Genomic DNA, 27,528 nt, shown 5'->3' with positions numbered 1-27,528 from the left:
CTGTACTGTTAACTCTTTCTAAAGTGCACTGCATCGTAACAGGCTACTCGGCTACAACGTGCAAGACGATGTGACCATGTAACAATGCACGTGGTTCAAAGATACCGATGGTGATATTTACGGTCACGATTTAACATTTGAACGCGTAAATTGTCAATAATCAGATTAAACGTCTTTCGTTAAATGACCTGCAGATGGCGTTGTGATGCCGCCTATAATATATGAGAGACGTATGACACTCATTGTGAACATTGAAAGTCAAATTACTATTTTTTAAACATTAAAATCCTGGTATGAGTGTTACCATTGCAATAACCGTGGTTTTGTTAGACTCGTTAACATTTTATTAATCGTTTTTACTACCGCTTTAACAATAACTTACTAGTTAAGTGAGGTAGTTAAGTACAGACAGTGACACATTTGTGGGTATGGTTTTATTATCGTAGTTAAAGTATGTTCTGTAGTAGGATAAATTACAGATACAAAAAATCTTAAAAGTTAACGTCAAATCCTATATTTATTATTAATAAAATAGTTTAATCTCTACATAATAAATATTAAAACATCGTGCACAGTTTTATCTGTAGTTTAATCTTTACACACCGACGTTACCAAGTTTAATGACGCACCTATTATCAACGTAACTTCCATAACTCGGTCTACTCTTATGTTAGATAGTACATAAATAGGTATTTACGGCTGTTAATTATATACTTAGCCTATACCATATTATTATCATCATAATAAAATTATAATTAGCGTAAATTCTCAGTTTATTGCTTTATTAAATGTATTACATGATTAATTGAAGAAGCGTTAAATAAAATTGCTTTTAATTATTTTAATTCACTTGCGGTCCATTTGGCGGATCTCAATTGAGCGGCCTTGTTCTCGCGATACGACCTACGTGCAAACGTCAGATGGATAAACGATCTCGCGAGGTTTCGTCGTCTGAGCTGGGTCATCACTGTGGGTGGAGACTTCTCCCGCAGCTGGGTTAACGCTTGCAGAAGACGACCGACAGAGTGAAATTTGTGCCACATAACGACTAAATTTGACCGACACGATGTCAGTTACTGACTGTGGTGAATGAACGCATTCTGTATTAAGCGCGATAATCCTAAAAACGCCGCGTTTGCCCGCTGTGAACTTGTAAATGATCACTGGCGCTGGTTTTCTGGAGCTGCTATTGAAACATTGTATCCGCAGTGAATTAACATCACCTCGTCCTGTCTCACCTTTAACACAGGTATGATACACATTTGCTTCTGGCATGTTGTGTGTGATGCACTAATTTCTGTCTGTTTTGTGGAACTTGCTGCAAAAAGTTTTTTGGCACCGGTTGTCTAGATGAAAAGGCAGATAATCTCTTTCTCTGTAGAGCATCCATACGATCTCTAGTCTATAGATCTGACATATATCTTGGTTTGGTGTCTTTACTAAAACACAAAGAAGCGAATTACATCAGATCAATAACATTCAATTGCTACCTGTTGTGATGGTGAGGTCACACAGGAGAATAGGTATGATGCACACTACATGTACATATATGAGTCTTATTTCATTATTTCTTATTCTTATTTCTTATTGAGTGGTCTGTGTCAGAACCATCAAGTTAAAATAGTTTGCATCATATTATTGTCTGACCATTGCACACAATGACTAATATAGGTGCAGTTGGTAAAATAATTGTTTATTTCTAAAGAGTTAAGGCACATGAACGCAGTCTGCCTGAACCGAATGAATGGCAGTACCATGGAGTTAACTTGGTCAAGAATAACTCCAGATGTCACTCTCAAAGATAGACCCAAGTGAATCGTTAACATTTACCCAATCTACATAGTATATGCAGATTATTGCTACTTTTTATTTGCTCTTTTTGTACTTAATGTACTTTAACCTTTGTGAATAATGTATTGTTCTGTATACATTCTGCAAATGTATGCAAACTGAACAAATAAGGAGTGTGGTCAGTTCTGCAGACACATAATTTATTATGGTTAGGTAGGTTCTCAAGTTTCTATCCTGGGGACCTATAGTACTTGAGATCATCACCTTGTGAAGACAATGAACTGATTTGAATCTGTGTCAGATAAGAGAGACGTACAAAATGCTGTTGGTCACCATAAAGATTATTCTTACAAGTTAGTAGGGCTGTGTATCGGCAAGAATCTCAAGATATGTATCACAATACAGGGGTTGTGATGCAATATGTTACAATGCGGTACTGTGAATTGGGCAATGTATTGGGATATTTACTATTTTTGGAATAAAATAGGGTATAATTTTAAGAAAGCTGTCATTGAGAATACACCACCATGCTAACCTTAGCGAAAAGCATTTGCAACACTTTGACCTCGAGCGCAGTAACATTTATGAAAGTTGGAGCGAAAGGGGGAGTAGTCCGTAATGAGGATGTTACAAAATATTGCTAATTTTTTATCCGCTTAAAAATTGCGACGTTTTATTTTGTGCCTTCATAGACCGTTTTACAACGCATGTGATCAAATAGACTGCGCGCGCATCTTGGCAACAGAAGTGGTGTCGTTCCCCAGTGGTTCTAACGTGTAAGCAACTCAGAAAGTTTATTAAAATGGTTTCCCAGCATCAAAATGTCTGGTTGTTTCGTTTGGTGGCACTAACAGTGTTGGGGTTAGTTACTCAAAAAAGTAATATATTACTAATTACATATTACTCTCAAAAATAGTAATGCCTTACTTTACTTTATTACTCCCTGGAGCAAGTAACTAGTTATATTACTAGTTATATTACTAGTTAAATTTTTTTTCTGGGCAAGAATGTTTATTTGGGCAAGCCACGGCCAAGAAAACATCCAAACACAAAACTCCCAAATCAATAAAAAGTTACAATTTTATTAGATTAAATTTGATAACAATTTACTCGTTCAAAATACAGGGATGACAACAGGTTGCAATTATTTTTAGATGGACACCTTTAAATGGACAGCTGATAAAATAATGACGGTTCACAATAAATTATTTCCTGATTAAGACTTCCAAGAGTTCTGTATTCTTAGCAGGGGGATACCATGATGTTAGTGCACATTATTTACCCACCCACTATACACAGCAATGCACAGCAAATTCATCCAACACCCAAACATATAAATATATCAATTTAACACCGCAAAGTAATAAATACACAATCAATTCAATAAATATCATTAAAATCACTCAAGCTGAAGACACAGCCTTCGTCAATTACGGTAAAATTGATATACAAAATTGATGGGATAAACAACCTGCACGCAACCCCTGTTTACATACAAACAAACAATGAAATGAGCGCCGGGAGACCGTGGCATAACCTTACATTCATCAAGGTCTCCACGGCGAGAAAACCCACCGTAAATACACCACATTTTAATACAACATAAAAATTACTGCTGGCTTCCTTACCCGCTACCGGACGTGGGGCACAGCGTTCGGAGAAACATTAAAGAGTGTGCACTTCACCGTCAAGTTATTTTCCTTCCGTTGAACATAATAAAATAATGACTGAATCTCCTCCCGTCGAAACTAGCGAACCTTCCTCTGAAAAAAAGCTTGCCGTTGTTGACGCTTCCATTTTCCCGATCTGTCTTTGAGTGTGCCGCTCTGCTGCCGGCTGCCGGGTGTCGACCAATCGGTGATGGTAAATGATACCTCATGCCAAACTTAGACCAATCACTGTTCCATTCACGCCCTCCTCCACTTCCCTTTTGTTCTCTGTGTTGTGTGCCTTTGTGTGATGAAGGTGCTACTGGCGAATGTAACGCAAGTAACTAGCTCAGGAAAACTGTAATAATATTACCATTTTCAGACGGGTAATGCGTTACACTACTAGTTACTGAAAAAAGTAATATTATTACAGTAACGCGTTACTTTGTAACGCGTTACACCCAACACTGGGCACTAATATACGTATATATGTATCTGGCCACTTTATATTTGGCCATCTGCTAACGTCTTCTATCCACTCCACTATAGTACACGGATCTGGTAGCTGTGTTGAAAAAGTGGATAAGTCATTTTTTTTAAATAACTTTCTCTGTCTGTGTTGCTTGCTTCACTGCTGATTCTTGCCATACTTCCGTTGCCAAGATGCGTGCGCATACGTTGCCACGTCATCATTGTGTACAAACAGTAGAAGGGTCTATACTTATTCATGTAACTACTCATGTAACAGTCTTTAAATAGGGAAAACATGGAAGTGTTTGGTGGCTTCTAAATTAATCCCTGTTTGGATCCTAAGGAATGAATGGCGCTAGGCTAAATGCTAACACATTCATGACGCGCTGTACAAAGATTAAGTGCACGCATTGAATAAAGTTTGGTATGTGCTAATTCGTAATAAAGTTGTGGTAAAAACATATCAAAATATTCTATTTCAATAGACAAACTTATCTTTACAATATGTGCATTACATTTTAAATATCAGACTTTAGGATTTCTCTTTTATGGAATAAATGTATACTTTAATTGACCATGGTTGCATTTTATTATCAAAACGTACAGTGAAGTTATTCATAACATTACTTTGTTTTAACTTTTTCCCCGCCAGCGTTTTTAAAAAGCTGCCAACCAGTGGCAGCATTTCTTATTATTTTCAAAATTTTAATGCCTTCCAGAAATATTTCTTCTTTAAATATATAAACATACATAATGTTTCATCCTACCTTTTATTTGTTCTCTTTTTATCACTTCTTAAATATGGGTATGTTTCTTCAAAAATACCAAATTTTGAGGAAAAGGATGATAATTTCATTTTTGTGAAGGACTTTTGATAGAGATCAGATTTAGATAGTAAGAACTCTGTGTATGTTTTGATCATCTGTTTAACCCAGGGGTGGTCATTCCTGGTCCTGGAGGGCCACTGTCCTGCAAAGTTTAGCTTCAACCCTAATCAAACACACCTGAATGTCATTTCCAAGTCATACTGCAGCCTTTGATTGGGATTTTTCAGGTGTGTTTGATTAGGCTTGGAGCTAAACTTTGCAGGACAGTGGCCCTCCAGGACCAGGAAAGCCCACCCCTGGTTTAACCTATAAAGGGGTTGCTTTCGGGTATTATAAGTTGGGTAAGACTGGATAATAGCGGAAATACGGATTGCTGAAAAAACTTGTCATTGGCAGGGAAGCGTTTTCTCTTAATTGACGACTTAACTCACCAATGGTGGGGAAAGAGTTAAAGACTTCAATTTTTAGCAAAAACAGCTGTTATCCTCTTCAACTTGTGTACAGTTCAGCTCCTTGAATTATTTAGCACATTCTAGTCTTCTCTTCCTATTACCAGATTAAAATATAGTTTTCTTTCCTGAATTGGTCAGCATTTGTGGTCTCTTCAGTATTTGACTTGTACTCTTCTGTCAGTTTAGGACCTGTCAGGTCTTTATTTCTCAAACTAGAGACTTTGATGTTGTTGTCATCATGTTGTGCATCTGGACCGTACTGTTCTCTCTCTGTCCTGGATAAAGCTGGTTTGCTTTCTTTCATAACAGTAGTGCATGAAGTAGCCTACATCTCTCAAAAACACAACAATAGACTAAAGCGTTTCCACGGAAAACTTATTTTTTTTAACCCTTGTGTGGTGTTCATATTTCTGTTACTTAGACAATGTTTCTGGGTCTAGTGGACCCAGAGCATTATTAGTATCTTAAACCAATGCAGTCATACAAATTTATGTATAATTGTTTACAGATGATTACTTTAGCCTCATTGCAAGTAATATAGACAGAATTTATGGTTAATATTTGTCATTTACCACTGATATAGGACTAATTATAGATTAAAGTGCTATTCGTTTTTGTGATAATATGAAATAAGAGAAGAAAATTCTATTCTCCCCCAGATGTTTATCTAAAATAAGTATTTTCATCACTTTTTCATCTCAAATAAGTTTTTCATCACTTTGATGTTTAATCCTTTGAACTTAGTTTGAAATTGTACAGATTTGTGTCCGTCTACACAGCACAACCTCATCTGAAAAGATGCGGTATCATAACACATTATCCATACTGAACACATAACCTGTTCATGCCAGCCAACACAACACATAAGAAGCAGATTTTTACTGTGTAGCTGTGTTGCATTTGCATTTCTTGCATTTTATAGATGTATACTGTGTATTCCTGTCCATCTTATGTCCACACACAATGTCTTGCTTTTGGCTACAACCTAAAATGATAAAAATGCTTGGATATGAAATTTTACTTTCTCTATTTCTCACTCTCTCTCACACACTCATACACACACAAACACACACACACCATAGGTTTTGTGGTAACTCATGGTTTTACAAATAGTAATCAGTACACCAGTTTACCATGATTACTACACTTTTACTATAATACAACCATGGTTATTTTTTGTAAGGGATATAATGATAAAATGTAGAATGGTTCCTGTTAGACAAAAGGTAAAGTGTTTGGGACAGTGGGGGCAGACAAGTGTTCATGCATGATATATAACATGTTGTATCCTTGCGCTGTTACAGCATGTGCAGAAGGACAAAACTCTGACATGCATCCATCACATATGTACAAACATATTTACAAACACACTCATGCACTCACAGGAGTCACAGATAGGAGAAAAACAGAGTAAAGTTACATAACATATTACATTTTCACTCTCTTATTACCTCCGGGTCCAGTGGACCCGAACACCACATATGTAATATAAATGTGTAGGGGGGTGTACAGTGTACAGTCATTATAAAGTTGTTTATTTTTATGTTCTTTATAGAAAATGAGCCAAGGCCAATGAATCTGAAGTTGAAACAACAATTAATTGCATAATTTTTCTTTTAGTAAACATTAAAAACGGGTCCCACAGACCCGAACACCACACAAGGGTTAAACGGTTATATTTCAGGGATTAACATTTTGCAATGCGTTTTGATAATTGCAATGGTCAGCAAAGGTATTAATTTCTCGCCAAAATAAAGAAATGTAATGGTAGTGCATATTGCAGCATTTCGTTTATTTCTTTTTTTTTTCTTTTTGCTTGAGTGTTCTGTCATTTTGTTGTCCTCATCCCAAAGCTCTGCAGTGTTGCGTAGAGCTTTTCTCCCCAGAGGCAGGCTGACATTGTTTCCTGTAACCCCCACTGAAAGGCTTCTTCAGACCTATTCTTCATCTGTCTCTGAGGAACAAAAGCACACTGAAGACGTTTGCATGCTTCAGTGCTTACTGTATCAATCAGCATGCGGCTTATTAAGGTTAATAACTGTTTAAACTACATGTACATTCAAGCATTTGGCAGGCACCAAAGCAACATACAGTGCATTTAAGAGATACATTTCTTATCAATATCTGTGTTTCTCAGAATCAAACCCTCAAGCTTTACCAATTGAGCTACAGGAACGCTGTAAAAAAAAAGGTTCTTCAAGAACCTTTCTGTCTTAATGGTTTCACAAAACCTGTTTTACAAAAGGTTCTTCAGATTATAAAAATGTATTGACTAAATGGTTCTTTGTGGAACCAATATAGGTTCTTCTATGGCATCGCTGTGAAGAAACTTTCAAGCACCTTTATTTTTAAGAGTGTAGATACCGGATGGTTCCTCACCATTTGGCGGAAGGCCTTATTTATAAAATGCTGCCCAGAAACCGTCCAAAATTTGATCTTGGGATCATTTTGTATGTGTAATTCATAGAATGAAAGTACAATACACACAGAATATGTGCACACACCTCTCTTTCAGATGTGAAATGATCTTGAAATTGTGCGCAGCTGAAGGATTTCAGATCTCTGCCTTGTGAAAGATGCCTAGTAAATTTCATTGACACACAAGAGCACCTGTCATCATCCAAATGCTTCACAAGCGACAAGAATGGCTTATTTAAAAAAAAAAACTTGCAGCACTCGGACAAGCAAAAGTACAAACATCCGCTCAGACCCTGATGTTGCACACTTTAGGGTTTTGCCGATAGACAGACATATGGCCGATAGTGGGCCTTCATGACGATAGTTGACATTATAGTTTTAAATATTATTATTATTATTATCACCATAGTTTCACATTAACATGTGCATTGCATGCTTTTCCTCACATGAGAGGATTTGTTGCCTTCACTTTGCGCGAGAGAGCTTGTAACGCGCGGCATGAATGGACTCCTTCTCACATCTGAGCTTGCAATACGCACTGAGCTTGCATTTCCTTGCACTAGAGAGGTTGTAAGGCAGGGATTTAAAACTAGCGCTTGTGTTGTTCCCACTATCTGGCACGCAGGAAATTTCAGAGTGACTGGGCTTTAAAGTGTACCTATTTCATTGCTAAAAAAACAATGTTTTTTGTGTATTTGGTATGATATAATGTTTACATGCGTACATTGTTGTAGCTCCAGATTTCCCTGTCTTCCTGAAAGTCACTGATTTTGTACAAAACTCGATGTGAAATGCTCTGTGTCCGTGAATGGCCAGCTAATCTGTACGTTGTGAATGGCCTGAATACCTCTGACGGAAATGTGACGCTCCTTTCCATGTTTGAAAGTTTTGCTCACAATGCAATGCTAACAGAAGTTAACTTACAGGCTGAGTCCGAAGCGGGAGGAATTATGATAATGTCGATCTTGTCTACATCAACTGGCTCAGGAAGTAAACTGTTGCCTACAATCCGTGTGTTTGTTGTAGTCCAAGAAAAGAGATTTACTATGGAGATGAAGCTCGTGTCATTGTTTACTTTGGAGTTTGTACCTTTTGCATATCGTTAACATGTACTAATACACATTTTAACACAATGCCATCCGTTTTAAGAAGTTTGCGGTCTTTGCAATCAGCTGCTTTTTTGTCCACCAATCAAGTGACATGTCATAAATGAGTATAAAAAATGAACAAATAAATAAATGAGTAAACTCTTGCCCCGCCCCCAAATGTATCCGCAATCTCACAGGCAGACGATAGGACGATCTCACTGCAGCCCAACACTAGGGTACTTTTTTAGGTCAAAGACCATTTTTATAAATATGGACTAGGGATGTCAATTTATGCAATTTACCATATTCGATGATTGTTTAAATTAACGATCAATCAATCGAATAATCGTTAACTGTAATAATGCAATAAGCCTTTACTGCAGTGGCATATAGCCAATGACATAAAAGTGTCCGTAAAAATGCCAGCTTCCTCTTGCGAATTAAAATATTTTATTTTGACTAAATAACATGCTAGTGGGATTATAAAATGAGAACATTTTAAAATTATCTCGTAATGACTAATAGACACAGTGTATAACTCTGCATCAAATGTGCACTCTGCCATGCACATCCATGCGTCCATGACATGTCGAAATAAAAGTTTCATTATCATCAAATGTTATTTCTTTAGTTTAGTTTAGCTTTCTGAGTCGTTGATACACCGTTTGTTGTAATTATATCCAAGAAGCACACAAAGAGCACTTTTCCTGTCGTCACCTTACCTGGGGCGTACTTTTAGCAAAGATGCTTATATAATGAAGATGGCAACCTTCCATTAGAAAACACAGTCAATTTGGCTAGCGTGCACCACCTCAGCCAGTCAATAATAGTCAGTGATATACATGAATATCAGCTGACGTCACTCACTTGTCTTCCGCCATTTTGAGTACCTGAAGTGGTCGCAAAGGAACTATAAGCTATGCCTTTAATATGTTGTGAGCATCAAAATCGCTATTTTTACAGCACTGGGATGGCTCAGCACAACATGATATATTGATCGGGGTGTCGCCTGTGTCTCTGCACATGAACTCGAGCATTGAGAACATTGTTTGTGAACACAGAGTTAACTAAAAAGAAGGTTTTGAACAACTGACTTTGGATGATTTGGCGTCCGCTCGCCGCCTTCTTCCCAGTCAAGATGTATCGATCTCCAATTGCGACGTAAGGAGGGAGGAGAGTAAAGATTGATATCTCCTAAAGCATAGTTCCATAAAAATGCACGGATAATTCGTTGTTTTGTCGCAAGTGAAAAACAATATTGACCTTCTAGTTGAAAAAAGGAGCCTCAAAGGAGATTCATTCATTCGCATTCGGAGATCGATTATTTACGTCTGGCAGAGATGACGAGCGGACACCATAACAGCCAAAATCAGTTGTACAAAACCTTTCTTTTTAGTAAACTCTGTGTACACAAACAATGTTCTCAATGCTCGCGTTCATGTGTAGAGATCCAGGTGATACTTCGAGCAAAGTTTCATGTTGTGTCGCGCCTTCTTATGTTGTATAATAGTGGTAGTTCGGTAGCAGCGGACAGCGGCTGGAAGAACGCATCAGGGATCAAGTAGGCATCACACCCTAACCAAGATATATTTTTTTTAAGTAGCGTTTCTTTTCATGACAGTCGAGATGCGACATGTTGTCTTTCGTAGCCCTTTACTGTAGCCGTAAGAATCATAGACAGTAAAAGATAAGAAATCCGTAAATCGTAGCAAGCTAGTCAATGCTTGTCAGTGGTTTGGTGGTACTTGGTAGGTCCTCAAGATGGCGGCATGATGTAAAAGGTCACATGACTGATTTCCATCTATAGTTTGCGGGCGTTCAGAGTGTAACGACAGTCAGTTACAGTTTACATTTTACAGTTTCTTGACGGAATTTAAGATTATATTTTAATCTGTTCATTAAAATGGCTTCTGGTCTCCTTCCCTGTGTACAGCAGCATTGCTATGCTAATCTTGCAGGCTTCCCTGAAGAGGGTCTTTGCTTTCAGTATGCTAAACGTATTTGCAATTTCTGTATCGGACCCTCTCAGATCCACTGCGGATGCCATTTCGTTGCGTTGGCAGCCAGCCTTGTCTTGCATGACGTTAAAAAGCCCAGGTGTGTGTTTGGCATCGAGCATCGTTGTGATCATGGCTGGTTAAACTTCTGCGCTTGTTTAATTTTTTTTCCAGTTGGTTGTGTTTTGCGCAGGTGCCACACACACGGGCATTCGACAATCGTTAAGCTTTATCGATTTAAATTCTTATTGACAATTAATCGAAGATCCATAACAACATTGTTAACATCCGTAATATGGACTGTGGATTTTTGCGTACGTACACTACACTCTATGATCAAATTTGTACGTACACATGCTTTGTAAATGAGGCCCTGGATCTGTCACCAACAATACAAAAAAAGTCCAAGGACATTTTCCAACCCGCTGTGATGGAGAGATAAGGGAGCAATGATTTAACATGAAAACAATAATTGGAGGTTTTTATAACACAGTCTCATGATTTCCGCAGCTTAAAGGAATAGTCTACTCATTTTCAATATTAAACTATATTATTACCTTAACTAAGAATTGTTGATACATCCCTCTATCATCTGTGTGCGTGCACGTAAGCGCTGGAGTGCGCTGCGACGCTTCGATAGCATTTAGCTTAGCCCCATTCATTCAATGGTACCATTTAGAGATAAAGTTAGAAGTGACCAAACACATCAACGTTTTTCCTATTTAAGACGAGTAGTTATACGAGCAAGTTTGGTGGTACAAAATAAAACGTAGCGCTTTTCTAAGCGGATTTAAAAGAGGAACTTTATTGTATGGCGTGATAGCACTTTTGGGAGTACTTCGACTCGGCGCAGTAACACCCTCCCTCTCCCATTATTAGAGGGAGAAGGGGAGCGGACTTTTCAGGCGAGTCGAAGTACTCCCGAAAGTGCTATTACAAAAGTGCATAAAACGTAGCTCCTCTTTTAAATCCGCTTAGAAAAGCGCTACGTTTTATTTTGTACCACCAAACTTGCTCGTATAACTACTCGTCTTAAATAGGAAAAACGTTGATGTGTTTGGTCACTTCTAACTTTATCTCTAAATGGTACCATTGAATGAAAGGGGCTAAGCTAAATGCTATCGAAGCATCGCAGTGCGCTCCAACGCTTACGTGCACGCACACAGATGATAGAGGGATGTATCAACAATTCTTAGTTAAGGTAATAACATAGTTTAATATTGAAAATGAGTAGACTATTCCTTTAAGCTCCAGTATCAACACAACCCTGACAAAGGCAGGACTTAAATTAGGAATCTGCTGTGCTTTTTTTTAACCCTTTCACTTTTTTAGTGTTGGAGAGCAACACTGTTTGGATGGGATCAGAGGCCAGTGACACAAGACACATGATTAAAATAAGAAAAATAAGAAAACTGCTAGCTGTTTATGGGTTTTTGAATGATTTTACTTGAAAATCAGCAAGATGTTCATGGTGCAAAGTGCTGTAAAAACCTCAACTTCATGCAAAAATAAGAGCGCAGATGGGACACACAGGTAGTGTTGTAGTACTCAAGACCGGTCTTAGTATTGACCCCTTAAACTCTTGGTCTTGTATTGGTCTGGACACCCTCTGGTCTTGGTCTCGCCCTGGTCTTGGTTTAGGTAGTCTGGACTTCAACACTGCATGCAGGTATTCAATTACTCGGTTGTTTTTAGTATTTAAATGCTGAACTGAAGAATATGACCAAAATCCTCATCACCACTCATATAATAAGAACATTTATCAGGAGACATTATGAGAGGTGGGAAAGATGGGCAGAGAGGCTTAATGATTGTCTCCTCAGCCCTAGAGGCTTCTGTTGTGGGCAGGGAACCGAGGAGGGAATCTCCTTGGTTATCCCGAAGGGACTCGTCGGAGAAGAAAGCCACTGAAAGACTGAGAATGTTGTCTTTCCAGGAGCCTTATTAAAATGCATTAGAAGCACCAGGCTGCCTTCCCCCATCATTGTGGTGCTTATCATCAACATAGCAAACAGCCCAGCTATACACAAGGGAGCTGTGCGCCCCCGTCAGCCAGGCTCATATTCTCATATGCACGCAGATCCCTTCCGAAAACCCTTTCTTTTGTGATGTCACCCCCTGCTTTCACTCTTTATATGTACCGAAAGGACAGCGTTTCAAGGACATAAGCTCTGCTCTTGCTCTCCGTGATCCTCCGCAGCCGAGAGATTTAGATCTGGACAGATCGCCTCTGCATCTCTTTAATATGTTTGCGTATCCCTTTGCCAAACCAAATTACCCGATGATAAGAGCCCAAAAAAGTTAATATGCATGAATGTACCGGATTTAACATGGATTTTTTTGTGGCGAATCACCCTCTCGTAATCTGTTCCATATCACAGTGCATTACACGCAGGCAGCTTAACATCTTCCCATTGGGTTTTGCCGTCAGTTTTGCTCATAGCCACTAACAAACACATGCAGATCTAAACAAGAGCATTGAAGCATGTGAAGCACATGTGCTCGTGCACAATCGTACAGTAAAATCAGATTCACAACTACAGACTCGGAGAGCAGAAGGACTTGTGCTGCAGTCTAACAGGAACAAATCAACCATATCAGATACTTACAAGTATTAGACATTTGGCATAATGGCCTTATGTAATAATATTTGTCCCTAGGAACAAGAATATTTAGAAACAATGAGAAGTCACAGATTGACATCATGTTTATTTCTCCTGTATAACTTGGTGGTAGAGCATTGCATTAGCATTGCAAAAGGTCATGGGTTTGAACCCAGGAAACACACATACTGATAAAAATGAATATGTTGTAATGCACTGTAATTCGCTTCGGATAAAAGCGTCTGCCAGATGCATTAATGTTTATTGTAGCTATTTAAAGGGAAATTCCGCCTTGAGGTGATCCTGGGGTTGGTGGCGGACGTGTGCCGAGTTCGGCCGTTCACTGGAGTTTGTTTTCATGCTGGTCTAGCGTGACCAGTGTTATTCCTAAACGCAAATTAGCATGTTATGGTAGCCTTCGGGGCATCAGTGCATTAAAAACGAAATCGCTATGTCTATACTACTAATAATGCTCAAAATAACCCCACACTTACACTGTAGCACAATGAGGGTCTCTATATGTAAACCGAAGCATTGAGAACTTTGCAAGTGTACAGGCAGTTTATTAAAAAGAAACATTTACCGTTCACGTCTGGATCACATATCCATGCGGGCGCCATCTTGGGAAAACTAAACTCTCGCGTGAAACGTTGTTGCCCTGAACAGGTGTTGTGCTTTCACGCGAGAGTTCACTTTTCCCAAGATGGCGCCCGCATGGATATGTGATCCAGACGTGAACGGTAAATGTTTCTTTTTAATAAACTGCCTGTACACTTGCAAAGTTCTCAATGCTTCGGTTTACATATAGAGACCCTCGTTGTGCTGCAGTGTAGGTGTGGGGTTGTTTTGAGCATTATTAGTAGTATACATAGCGATTTCGTTTTTAATGCACTGATGCCCCGAAGGCTACCATAACATGCTAATTTGCGTTTAGCAATAACACTGGTCACGTTGGACTGGCGTGGAAACAGGCTCGAGTGAACGGTCGAACTCGGTGCACGTTTGTTGTTAACCCTGGGATCGTTTCAAGGCGGAATTTCCCTTTAAGGAAGAAAGGGTTACCACTTTGTTTATGGTTTACTTAGTGGAACTTAAAGGAATATTCCATTTTCTTAAAAGAAAAATCCAGATAATTTACTCACCACCATGTCATCCAAAATATTGATGTCTTTCTTTGTTCAGTCCAGAATAAATTATGTTTTTTGAAGAAAACATTGCAGAATTTTTCTAATTTTAATGGACTTTAATAGAACCCAACATTTAATACTTAACTCAGCACGTAGCGGTTTTTTTCGGCGGAGTTTCAGAGGACTATAAACAATCCCAAACGAGGCATAAGGGTCTTATCTAGCGAAACGATTGTCATTTTTGACAAGAAAAACAAAAAATATACACTTTTAAACCACAACTTAAAGTCAAGGTCCAGTCCAGCGCGATCTAACGTAAATGCGTAGTGACGTAGGGAGGTCACGTGTTACATATATAAAACGCACATTTGCGGACCATTTTAAACAATAAACTGCCACAAAGATATTAATTAGTATCAGTTGACATACAACAACGTAGGAACGGTCCTCTTTCTCAACACATGTAAACACTGGGGCGGAGTTTCGCGTTCGTCCTCTGTGACCTCTTGACGTGATGACGTATTGCGGTGACGTAGTGGGGTCAGCTGGCGCATCACGACCGGATCTACACGACGAGAAGTTGTGCTTTAAAAGTGTATATTTGTTATTCTTATTGTCAAAAATGACAACCGCTTCGCTAGACAAGACCCTTATGCCTCGTTTGGGATTGTTTATAGTCCTTTGAAACTCCGTTGAAAAAAACTGTTAAGTGTTGAATTAAGTATTAAATGTTGGGTTCTATTAAAGTACATTAAAATTAGAAAAATTCTGCAATGTTTTCTTCAAAAAACATAATTTCTTCTCGACTGAACAAAGAAAGACATCAACATTTTGGATGACATGGTGGTGAGTAAATTATCTGGATTTTTCTTTTAAGAAAATGGACTAATCCTTTAAGGGATCTATAGTCATTCCTGTTCCTCATTCATGTTTAATGTTTAATATACATAGCGCATGATTTACATCAAATAAGTGCAGGTGGAGCTACCAAACCTAATGCTACAGAAATGCAAACCAAGTGACCAACAAAATTTAGTGTCACTTTTCATCTGCCACTATTGTGGCTGGTTAGAGCAGACATTTGAATTGTTATGGAGAAGATGGAGCTTATTACTATTTGCAACATTGTGTTTGCTTAAGACACAACGTTAAGGCGCTTCCGCATCGGGCGAGAAGTGTTGCATTGCATCTAGGATAACTGACATGTATTGGACACCAGACATGGACTTCTGCATGTGTTTGTGTTACATAGAGTGGCTAGTTTTACCCATCTCATTTTTTTGACCAATAGGTATACATTTATACGTTATTCAATAAATATGATGTATGACGTTGGTAAATACGCTGTTAAAATCTTTATTTAGTATGTGGTAAAATCTAATAATCTTAATGCTTTTACTGTATTAATGCAATATTTTTCCCGTTTATCCCAAACAGATAAGTAAATCTTACAAGTCAGTTTGATCATTGATTAGGGACAAATATCATGTAATTTATTGTTAAATGTCACATAACACACACTGTTTCTGCTAGTCTTATGTTAATCTTGAGTACCTATAAAGTAAGATTGCATCCTTCATATGTCAGAATAGCCTTTCGTTGATTTATAAAAGACAGTTTAGCTGTATCGCTACTTTCCGGAAAAACCCAAGCTCCTGGAGGCATACCGCGGGCGGATTGAGTCACAACCAGGCAACACACACAAAACATTATCCCACTATCTCTGGATAACTTATGATTTACTACATGTTTGTTTCGTTTACATTATATGCACCCATGCGCCGATTGCCAACAAAACACAAGAAATTTGATGCAGTTTTACTTGGCGCCTGTGACTCATGACCCGGTTGTTTTATCACTGGGACCGCCCCATTTCAAAGATAAACAGACACGCGCACATCTCCGCTGCTACACGGATAAACAAACTACATCCATTGTTCTCGTAATACTGGCTTTTTTGAAAAAGTTTACATTTCCCTCACAAACAACAGCAAATTTCTTTGGTGACGTTGATTTCGTGTCAGTTCTTGGTTGGTGTGTGCATGCGCTATTCCCGAGGGGTAACCTTCCGATCTCTCTGATGAAGCCAATACGGAAGTAATTTAAACTGCAATTCATCGACTGACCGCTAGATGCTGGCTCCAAAAGGGAGGGAATTCCCATAGACCTCCATGTTAAAATGCCCAACTTTACAGTAGAAAATAATATGTTTACAGTCTGGTACAAAAATCTTTTTTGGTCTGTATAGTAAGGCTGGGCGATATGGCTAAAAAATTATCAAGAATTTTTTTTTCATATCAGTCGATATCGATAATTATCATGATAAATAACAAATCTTTATTCCTGTCAAATTTAAAGGCAGATTTTTCCTCCTGAATGAAAATGGTAAAAACCAGACGGTTAATAATGGTTTTATTCAGAACATGACAAATACAAATACTAAAATCTTGTTTTAATGTTCAGGCATCAGTATTAAATGTAAATATATTTGTTATGAAATCAACACATTTCTGACACAGAAAGCAGCAGGCTACTGTCACTTTAAGACCCAAGACAGACTGCTTCAAGTTTCAATATACCGAGAAACATCCAGCTGTTTATGTTCACTTAAACAAGAAAGAAAACTTTGTTTAGTGATCACGTGTGTCTTATACATATACGAGCTATAGCTTACACGCTGATAAATGGATGTCAAGAGCATCACGTTGCTGTAGGAGCGCACACTCATACAATTTATCCAATGCAGTGTTGGATCTGCTGTCTTTCTTCAGCTTTCCTGAATTTGTGAATGTCCTACTTTTAAAGCTGTGCGGACGTGTGCGTGCGCAAGGCGGACGCTGAAAGAAAGTACAGTATACAGTACCTATTTTGTTTGCTATGTTCCGGGCTTTGACGTTTGCGCGTACAACATTACACACAAAGGAAAATGTTTCTGCCTATTTGGTTTCCGTCCGCGTTATCCGCATCGCGAAAATCATAGGGCTATACTAATAAATGAATAACTTGCCTCATCTAACTTCACTCCTTCAAGTCTAACTGAAACTGTGATTAATAATACACATCATCGATCACTTATCAAACTGTTGTTGTTGTTTTAGGGGAAAATTTTATAGCTGTAAAATTATCGTTATCGAATTATCGCCCAGCACTACTGTATAGCTAATTTTACCCTTCATGACAACTGTGAAGGGGGTGAATTTTTTTAGTAAAATTCGTTAAAATTATATTAAGCCTTAAAGTTCTGCATAATTAAGGGGGTGGCCACTTGAGTGATGGTTAAACAGCCACTTCTGTCACTAGAGTCGAGCTAGGCAGCCGTGGTTTCACCAACTAGTCACTCACCTCAGCTTCACCCACGTCCTGCCGTTTTACCCATTTTTGGATATCCGCGAGGGATGCGCAGTGACGCGCGGCCAAGATGGCGACGGCAGGCACCGCCTACTTTAAGCTTCAAAAACGATCTTCAGAAACCTATGGTTGACGACACGGACACTACATCCATCTTTTTTACAGTCTATGGCTATTCCAGGTGAAATACCCATATAAGGACTTCCACTGTACTTCCTGCACTGTTTACGCAGATTCCGCAGTTGTATTCAGCACAGCAATACTCCGTCATACGTCCAAATGGTTCTTTAAACCTTTGACCATGTTTAGCATGAGGACTCCACCTTTTCGACTGAAATACCATTATACCCCCTTTAAACTATGTAAGTGGTGCGACAGGCTTTATGAGCAGCACCCAGAGTCAGAGCAAAGCAACGTGGACGGATGCCGAGCGGTGCCAGTGTGCGTTCACTCAGAAAATGATGTGTTTGAATATTAAAGCCATGGCCCTGCTTTTGTCCCCAGGTGTGTGAACCCCCCACCTTCAGTGTTTATGAGTGTGATGAACATTCTGTTTTCTGAAAGGAAGAATTGTCTTTGAGCAGATGTTCAAACTGATTATTATTATTTTCTTTTAAGTAATGATTGTTCTCAATGAGTAAAGTTATTCAAAATCACTGGCAGGATGGTGTAGGTGAATCATCTCTGATGCATTGTGGGTGTTGAGTCTCTGGATAGATAGATTGAATGCTGAAATGAATGTAAATATAACCTCAAACCAAAATAGACTCAATTAGAAATGGAGCTTGTGATGATTTTTTAATACAATTTTGCTAACAAATCCTACATGGAAGCCAAAATTTGCCTTTTAGTGTTGGTCCTCCAGTGTTTTTATTTGAGAGCAATTTTAAAGGATTTACAGATTATGATTTATAAAATAGAATTACAAGCTAATCTACATCTAATTTTGTCAGCAGTGCATCCCAGGAGTGAGTCTACAAAGCTGTTAGGGTTTGTAACCGGAAATACTTAAATGTCCTAAGCAGACCTCACAGATATGTGACTCAGACTGTGAAAACACAGCTAAAGTCATTATTTTTAGTGATTTCTTGTTTTTAACACAAACTCATACTCGTACATATCGTATATAAAATTCTATGAAAATATACACTTTATTTAATATTGACTCTGTAAGGTCATGTCAAATATTGAAATTAAAGTGAAATCGATAAACAAAATCAAACTTTGATGCTCCTGATCTCATCATTAGATAAGACTTTAGCCTGGATTTTACAGGCAGCTGTTTGAGTCTTAACCAGTTAGGTGAGCGGAGATGTTGGCACTAAGGTTTTGCACAGTACTTTTAATATGTTATTGACATTATGCAGATTCGTTGCTAGAGCTCTTTTACATTACCGTAGGGTTGACTATTCAATGAGAGGAATTAAATACACAACTGGCAACACTTATATTACTGTGTCCTGTGGGGTTAGATGTTAATGGCATTTAAAAATTAAAACTCAAAATTCGAAAGATAAAAACAAGAAAGATTGTCCTTTGCTTCCTGGGAATTGTTATTTTCATTCACAGGAGGTGAGAGAAAGATGTTCCTCCAGCTTCTTTATAAAGCTTGTAACAGCTCAAATGTTTTCCTTCAATTTGATTCAGTAATTACGTGCACATATCCGTAGCATGGCCTGTCACTATATAAGATAATGGCCTCTATGTGTGTTTCATCATCTTACCTTCTGAAATGTACCAGCGGGCAAAGTTGTATCATTAGCCTACAGCCAATGCTCTTACAGTAAGGCTGTGTCAGGGGTGAAGCTTTATTTCTTGCAGCTAAAAACATCTGAGTAGGGTTACATAACATTCTAGCTGTAAAATGTGTCATTTATAAGGGATAATGTATAGCATGCTTGTGATTATTATAAAAATAAAGCTTGTGTTAGTCTTGTGTTAGTTAGTATCAATAATGTACATTTTCTGTGAAAAATTGCAGTGATGCCATGTATTTGATCTGTAACCATGTAAAATGTTTATATATTTTCTTATTTTTTCTTGTCTGTATGTCTTTACTAATATGCATTAAAGCGCTAAAGATATAACCTTAAAATTAATAGTCACCATGAAGGGGTTTATTTTGCATAATTTGACATGTATTTATTTTAAATTGTTTCTTTAAAAGATCAGGGTTCCCACGGGTCCTTGAAATCCTTGAAAGTTTGTGAATCTGGGGAAAATAATTCAAGGCCCTGGGAAGTTTTTGAAAATATACATACATAGATACAGGTCATTGAAAGTGCTTGAATCTATTTTGTGCAAGAAGTTTTCTGTAAAAAAATCCATAATATTCCCTGTGTAGTGTTTGATAATGTCATATAAATTCTTGACTTTTTAAGCACACATGCTAAACTGTTCGCTTTAAATGCTTATATCTTCTGTATGCGAATGTTGATTCATACCAAAATGCTTTTTTGCATAGTTGTGTTTGACACATAAAAACGTCTCGGGTTACATATTTAACTGTTGTTCCCTGAGAAGGGAACGAGACACTGCGTCTCTTGCCATACTTCCTGCATCCCTGTAATGGGGTCTTTGGCAATATTTCAGATAGCGATATACTTCCTGGCTCCCGTGTCAACTTGTCTTTGTCAATAACCCTCACCAATGGTTGAAATGGATATACACATTCAGACACACTTACCCCTGGAGGTGTCACCAGTGTCACCGCAGTGACGCAGCGCGAGTTCCCTCGAAAGGGAACTGTAACAATGTATCTTAAAAAGTAACACGATGTAACCTTGCTCTCACTTGGAATGTGTCGCCACATTTAGTCCTTCAATTTGAGAGTATTGGACCTGAAAAGTCCTTGAAAGGTCCTTGAATTTGAAGTTAACTAAGGTGTGGGAACCCTGAAAGATACAAGAGACACACATTAAGCCGGGCACAGTGGTCAGTTATGAAGTGGTCTTTGTACAATTTATTTTTCTTTACCAAATCTACGACCAATCAGAATATTGTCTGAGCCATGTAAAAATAAAATGGTAACTTTCAATTTACTGTTTGATATTTGTACCCTGCCATCTCTACACCTAATACATACCTAGGGATGCACCGATACAACATTTCTGTGTCGATAAAGATATTTATTTACTTAGAATGACATCTGCCGATACCAATAGGTGCCGATGGTTTTGTTTTTTTAACTTCTTGTTATGTTGTGAAATCCCTAAATAATCAGCCGATGTGCGAAAAATTTATTTAGTCTGCCGACACCCATTATAGTCCGATACATCAGTGCATCCCTAATACTCCCTTAAGTTGAGTAACTAACTGAGACTTTTCATTTTAATTTCATTACAGGTGGAGCATGATCGTGGTGTCGGAGATCTGCTGCAATGCGTGCTATTGGCTGTAGGATGAACCTGCCGGCACTGTTGAATGGCCTGCTGGTGTCCGTGGTTGCAGCCTTGCTTTGGAAATACGTTCGCCTGATCGAGCACACGTCACAGTTGGAGGAGGAGCTACAGCTCACGCGCCAATCACAGGAGTTCTCGCAGGTGCGTATCGACTACCACGGTGCCCTCTTGGCACTCCAAGAGCATGGCACCAGAATGGTCTGCTCCGGCAAGATGCACACGGACCGCATCTGCCGATTCGACTACCTCTGCTACTGCACGGAGGCAGAGGAGTTTGTGTTCTTCCATAGCAATTCCTCCGTCATGCTGCCTAACCTCGGCCCTCGACGTTTCCAGCCCGCCCTGCTGGACCTCTCCTCCGTAGAGGACCACAATACTCAGTACTTCAACTTTCTTGAGCTCCCGGCCGCAGCTTTGAAGTTCATGCCGAAGCCTGTGTTTGTCCCAGACGTCACCCTTATTCTGAACCGCTTCAACCCCGACAACCTCATGCATATCTTCCATGATGACCTTCTGCCCATCTATTACACCATGCAACAGTATTCAGACTTAGATGATGAAGCCAGGCTCGTCTTTATGGAGGGCTGGAGCGAGGGGGCTCACTACGATCTCTACCGCTTGCTCAGCAGCAAGCAACCACTGCTTAAGGAGCAACTGAAGACCTTTGGGAAACTCATGTGCTTTACTAAATCCTATGTGGGACTGTCAAAGATGACGACTTGGTATCAATATGGATTCGTGCAACCTCAAGGACCCAAAGCCAACATACTGATATCAGGCAATGAGATTCGACAGTTTGCTTCGTTTTTGATGGAGAGGCTCAACATCACGAGAGTGGAGAAGATGGAGGATGACGAATACATAGTTGTTTTTAAACGTACCACTAACAGGCTGATCCTCAATGAGGCTGAGCTTATTCTGGCGTTAGCCCAAGAGTTTCAGATGAGGACCGTCACTGTGTCTTTAGAGGAGCAGTCGTTCGATAGCATCATCCAAATTATCAGCAGGGCGTCTATGTTGGTCAGTATGCACGGAGCCCAGATGATCACTTCCATGTTCTTGCCTCGCGGCGCTGCTGTAATTGAGCTCTTTCCGTTTGCTGTAAACCCAGAGCAGTACACTCCTTACAAAACCTTGGCTTCCTTACCCGGCATGGACCTTCAGTACGTTGCATGGAGAAATACCATAGAGGAGAACACTGTTACGTACCCCGACCGGCCCTGGGACCAGGGAGGAATCGTCCACTTGGAGAAAGAAGAACGAGAGCGTATCCTCGCCAGCAAAGAAGTACCGAGACATCTTTGTTGTCGTAATCCAGAGTGGCTTTACCGCATTTACCAGGACACTATCGTGGACCTCGCCTCTTTTCTACAAGTACTCCGAGAGACTTTGAAAACCAAGCCTAATCTCAAAAAGTCCAAGGTGGCCAGCACAGTACATCCTGGTCGAGTCAGAGAGCCCAAGTGCCAGACGTCGGTACAGGCGACCAATGAAGCAAAACTATTGGTTTCGTGGCAGATCCCTTGGAACCTAAAGTACCTAAAGGTTAAAGATGTAAAATATGAAGTTTGGATCCAGGAGCAGGGAGAGAACACATATATGCCTTACATACTCCCCCATCAGAACTACACCTTCACGGAGAACATCAAACCCTTTACCACATATCTAGTATGGGTGCGCTGCATCTTTAACAAGAACCTCTTGGGCCCATTTGCTGACGTTCTTATATGTAAAACATGACTTGGCAGTCGGGTTAAACTCAACGCTGTCGTTCACACAGCCGGTGGAGAATTAATTTGAAGGGTAAAATCTCAGGAGCTCTCCTGAGAGTAGCGTGTGTGATATTAAACCTCGGTTGGCGCTCTGATGGTCTTTTGATCTTGATTGTTCTTCTTTATGGGAGTGCTGTGACCTGATGGAGAATGAATGGAGTCTGCAGGAAATGCAAATCATTGAACTGCCAATGCATTTAGATTATAGAAGAAAGCTCTGAATTGCTTTATTTATTAGAAATGGATTACGTAATTTAAATTTGTATTTATAAGTCTAAGACACTGGTGATATCTGCTTGTGTTGACCGAGAGACTGCAAACGTATCTGTGGTTTAACTGATTATATTCAGAATTGTATGTGACTGTGAGTGTGACCTCTGAATACCAATGTTTGTGTTGTAGTTTTGCATTGATTTTTGTCCTAATTTTTTGGTGAGGAAATGTGTTTAGTAATCACAAGTAAATACAAGAAAAGGTGAACTTGAAGATTTTCTACGATTTTAAAAGTAGTTTTTTGTAAAAGTAGTTTGAATCGACTGTAGTTTTTCAGCAGTTTGTTCATTTTCTCGTATTGCAACCAGTCTCAAAACTATAAGTTATTGCTTTCCTGATCAGTATTATTTGCCAGTAAGATCATTCAGTTTGTTTGAAAGCTGATTTATAAAATCCTTTTACAGATGTTTTGTTCAGCAAAAATGATTTAGGGGCAGTTTCCCAGACAGGGTTTAGATGAATCCAGGACTAAACCTTAGTTATATTAGGACATTTAAGTTGTTTTTTACAAACATACCTTACAATAAACATTCTTGGGACAAAACAATGTCACTGATGTATGTTAAGATACGTCAGTCATGGGCAGTCAAGACCCACCCATTTTTTAAGACAAATTATATAGAACCCACTCACATTTAACGCATATGTCTGTTCACTGTCAATTCATTCCACTTGAGGAATCCCATAATAAATTAAACTTAGTTCCATGCTTCAGCTATAGCCTTGACTTCCATGCTGAAGCTTCCTCAAATCCATTCATCTTGACTCACTTAGAGTCCATATAATTTAAACTCCATTTCGTGTTTTCATTACTTTCGCCAGCTACACTTTTACGGGGGCTGCGACCCAAGGTAAACAAAGCTTTTAGCCACAAAATCAAGTGTTTAATAAAAAGAATAAAAACAAATGGTGTCTACTCCAGTAAATGTTTTTGACCCACCCACATTTTTGTTTTTGTTTTCGGCACCCATGACGACAGTGCAAATTGTTTTTAAATTAGATCAAGCATGCGTTTAAGTCTGGGACTAGTAGTGTTGTAGTTCTCGAGACCAGTTTCAAGACCACTTTTTTAAAGTCTTGGTCTCGTCTTGGAATCTAATGCATTTTTACTTGTCTCAGACAAAGAGGACTCAGAATTTTATTTCAAGACCGGTCAAGACCACAACTGATGGCACATCACAATTTTTTTTTATCATTAATTTTATGCAGTTTATTCAGGTTTGGCATATGATGTTGGCATTGTTTAAGCATTGATTAAGTTTCTCCCAATCCCAATTTTTCTAATTTTATTAAAACGCCTGCATTGTGTTAAGTGGATGGCAAGCCATGGAAAGACAGTTCAGAATAAATGGTTAAGTTGATTTCAGCTCTTTAGTGTTTGTTCACTTTTATTTGCTTATAGACAAAGATAAATTCCCACATATCTGCAATGCCTTTGATAATTTTATCAACTTCTCTGATGGCATACATACACACACACACACACGCACACACACACACACACAGAGACAAGAAGTGTCTAATCATATGCATATTCCACATTTTATCATAATTGTTTTAATGCAGTGACTTGCACTGGTCTTGGTCTTGACTTGGTCTTGGCCTGTCTTGGTCTTGTCTCGGTCACGGCCTGTCTTGGTCTTGGTCATGACTTTGTCTCGGTTTAGGTGGTCTTGAATACAACACTAGGGACTAGGACAAGCCCTGTCTGGGAAACCGCCCCGTAATGATTTAACTTATGTGGTCTGACATGTTGTGTTCAGAAATGTTACAATTTCATTAAAAATTGTTCATGATACATTAGCATTTAGTTCTATACTTGGTGAAGTAAGAGTATGGATGATTATAGCAGCATAATGGTTATGGATTGCAGCTGGTACTATAACACAAAAGAAATAGTGATGTTGGTTTGGATAAAAAGCATTTATTACATTTCAATTACGGGAGTATTTCAAGAAAAGCATTTGTGACTGCATACTACAGGTCTTCTCGGGTCCAAAGAAATCTACCCAACCTGAAATGACCCATAATGACCACTTTTTCCCAACGTGAATAAATATTTTTTTTAAAGAAAGACCCGACCCAAGACAAACCCAAGAACATTAGACCCGACACAGCAGTTAGACAGAAAGAAACCCCACTGGCCTCGCAACCCATTTGGCTCACTGCTCTATTTATTTTCATTTGATATCTGATGACAACATCAAGGTAGCCTAAAATTTGCATTCAAAATTGATTGACAGGTCTGGCACAGGGAAAACAAACCTACCGCCATACAATGTTGCAAGCGCTCATGTCAAACAGAGAAGGGGTTGGAAAAGGACTCGATGCACAGACGCAAGATAGTTCAGGTCTTCTCGGGTCCGTTCAACAAAATGCATTTATTTTAAATTACCCGAGACCATATTTTTGGATCTAAGTGGACCCGTAAAGACCTCTACTGCATATACCTTAAAGGCTGTGTGTAGATTGTAGTGACAAAATGTGCTCTAAAGAGCAGTTTGTCTGTTTATGGCTACTGTAGAAACAAATTGTGCTGCCATGTCCTATTCCATGTAAGGGTACCCGCGGTGTGTGTAGATAAAAATGCCTCATTCTCAAGTAATAAAAAAATTTGGTTCATTATGTAAGGTCTTTATACACAACTGATAATATAGTTATGTATATTATATTGCATTTCTGTCATCCTTCTAGTTACACAGATCACCAATAATGCAATATTAAAATGTTATTTCATAGTATTTCATATGCTGCTTGAAGAAACCACTGTTTGTTTCCACTTTCTATGATCTGTCATTTAACAAAGTAATGAACATATATAATAGCTATATTGTGGGCTGCTGAGGAGATAACACCAATGTCGACTTTGTTGGTTTGTTTGTTTGTTTTAGTAAACATACTTAATCTGCAAGCTTTTAAATGGTGACTTATGGATTATGTACTTTATCTCTGCTAGTTTTTTTTTCCAAAAAGACTCTGCAAAGCTAAAAAATACTGTAGTCCAGGTTTCTTAAAGGGATAGTTCACCCAAAAATGAAAACATTTTATCATTTACTCTGATGTTATTCCAGACCTGAATGACTTTCTTCTGATGAACACAAAGGAAGATATTTTGAAGTATATTTGTACCAAATATGATTAGCTCAATTGACTTTTATTGTACGGACACAAAACCACAAAGACATTTCTAAAATATCTTATTTTGAGTTCAGCAAGAAACATATGCAGGTTTTAAATGACATGAGGGTGAATAAATGACGGAATTTTTAGTTTTGGGTGAACAATCCCTTTACAGGTTGAAATAATATTTTCACAAATTTTTTCACCATATTGGTATGACACTTCAAAGCATCTGTTTTTAAATCATAAGGTCATAGTTTTAATGATTTGAGTACTGTCAACTTCACTTGGAAACCAATTCAACTGATGCTTAATCAGATTAAACCAAGGACATTTCTTACTAAAATTTAGAATCAGAAAATCTCGGCCATGCAGTTTGCCTCTGCCAAGCATAACTCTTGTGGTAATTTTGTTCATGTAAAGTATGAGGATATAAATTAATTCTGTTTGTAAGACAAACCTGTAGAAAGCTAGCATTGCCTCTATTTTTAACCAAAATCCAAGTTAGAAAAAGGTCGGTCATGGTTGAGAACCTCTCTGGTTTCTCATTTGAATCATTAGTAGGGTGTTAAAAGGGAAAAATGTGTGAATCCAATAAATGCTCCTCTTCCTTGTGCCAGCCAATAACATTTACCTTTATATGCCACTGTCACTTTTATTAAATGTAAAATTTTTCAGATGTCTTTGTCATTCTTCATATTTAAATGTGCCAGTATTAACAAAATTATTTTTAATGTGTTGAATGACTATTTATATTTTCAGTTTCATGTTTTGTGGTTTTTGTAAACAACCAATGCATTATTAAACTAAAATCCATAACAGATGGATTGACAACAATTTAGAAGAATAACATCACTTTTGCATTTTGTCTCATTTTATATGCTAAGCTTGTTGTCCATGTGTGTTAATGTTTTGAACCTGTATATTAGATTAAGCTTTTACCCCACTGTTTTAACTCTGGAAGATAACATATAATTAAAAATGACGCACTCATATACAAATAATATATGGAAATGTATGATGCTGCACAGTTTTTTGAAGAATACAGTCTTGTTTCCTTTGTACAGTAACCCATATTTCCCTTTTATTCTGTATTTATTTACTTTTAAACCTTGAAGAAATTGAGATCCGGATGTGGCAGAATAGGACAAAGAATAGTGAGTCTGATAATATGCTGAACTTCTTCGTAGG

General features: G+C 38.4%; 1 protein-coding gene across 2 annotated transcripts; it reads left to right on the top strand.

Moving 5' to 3' along the window:
• The first annotated feature begins 951 nt into the window (after window positions 1-951).
• pomgnt2 (protein O-linked mannose N-acetylglucosaminyltransferase 2 (beta 1,4-)) lies at window positions 952-27,014 on the top strand. 2 transcript variants are annotated; one of them, XM_055211330.2, is made up of 3 exons: window positions 952-1,249; window positions 1,382-1,523; window positions 21,117-27,014. In XM_055211330.2, exon 3 carries the CDS (start codon window positions 21,152-21,154, stop codon window positions 22,910-22,912), a length of 1,761 nt encoding a protein of 586 aa, XP_055067305.2. In that variant the 5' UTR covers window positions 952-1,249; window positions 1,382-1,523; window positions 21,117-21,151; the 3' UTR covers window positions 22,913-27,014. The 2 variants fall into 2 exon arrangements, with proteins under 2 accessions (XP_055067305.2, XP_055067304.2); XM_055211329.2 differs by lacking the exon at window positions 1,382-1,523.
• The last annotated feature ends 514 nt before the right edge of the window (window positions 27,015-27,528 follow it).

This window comes from Misgurnus anguillicaudatus, chromosome 10 (genome assembly GCF_027580225.2).
Source record: "Misgurnus anguillicaudatus chromosome 10, ASM2758022v2, whole genome shotgun sequence".
Taxonomy (NCBI): domain Eukaryota; kingdom Metazoa; phylum Chordata; class Actinopteri; order Cypriniformes; family Cobitidae; genus Misgurnus; species Misgurnus anguillicaudatus.
Note: the sequence above shows the minus strand (reverse complement) of the source record. Positions and strands in the feature narration are given on the sequence as shown.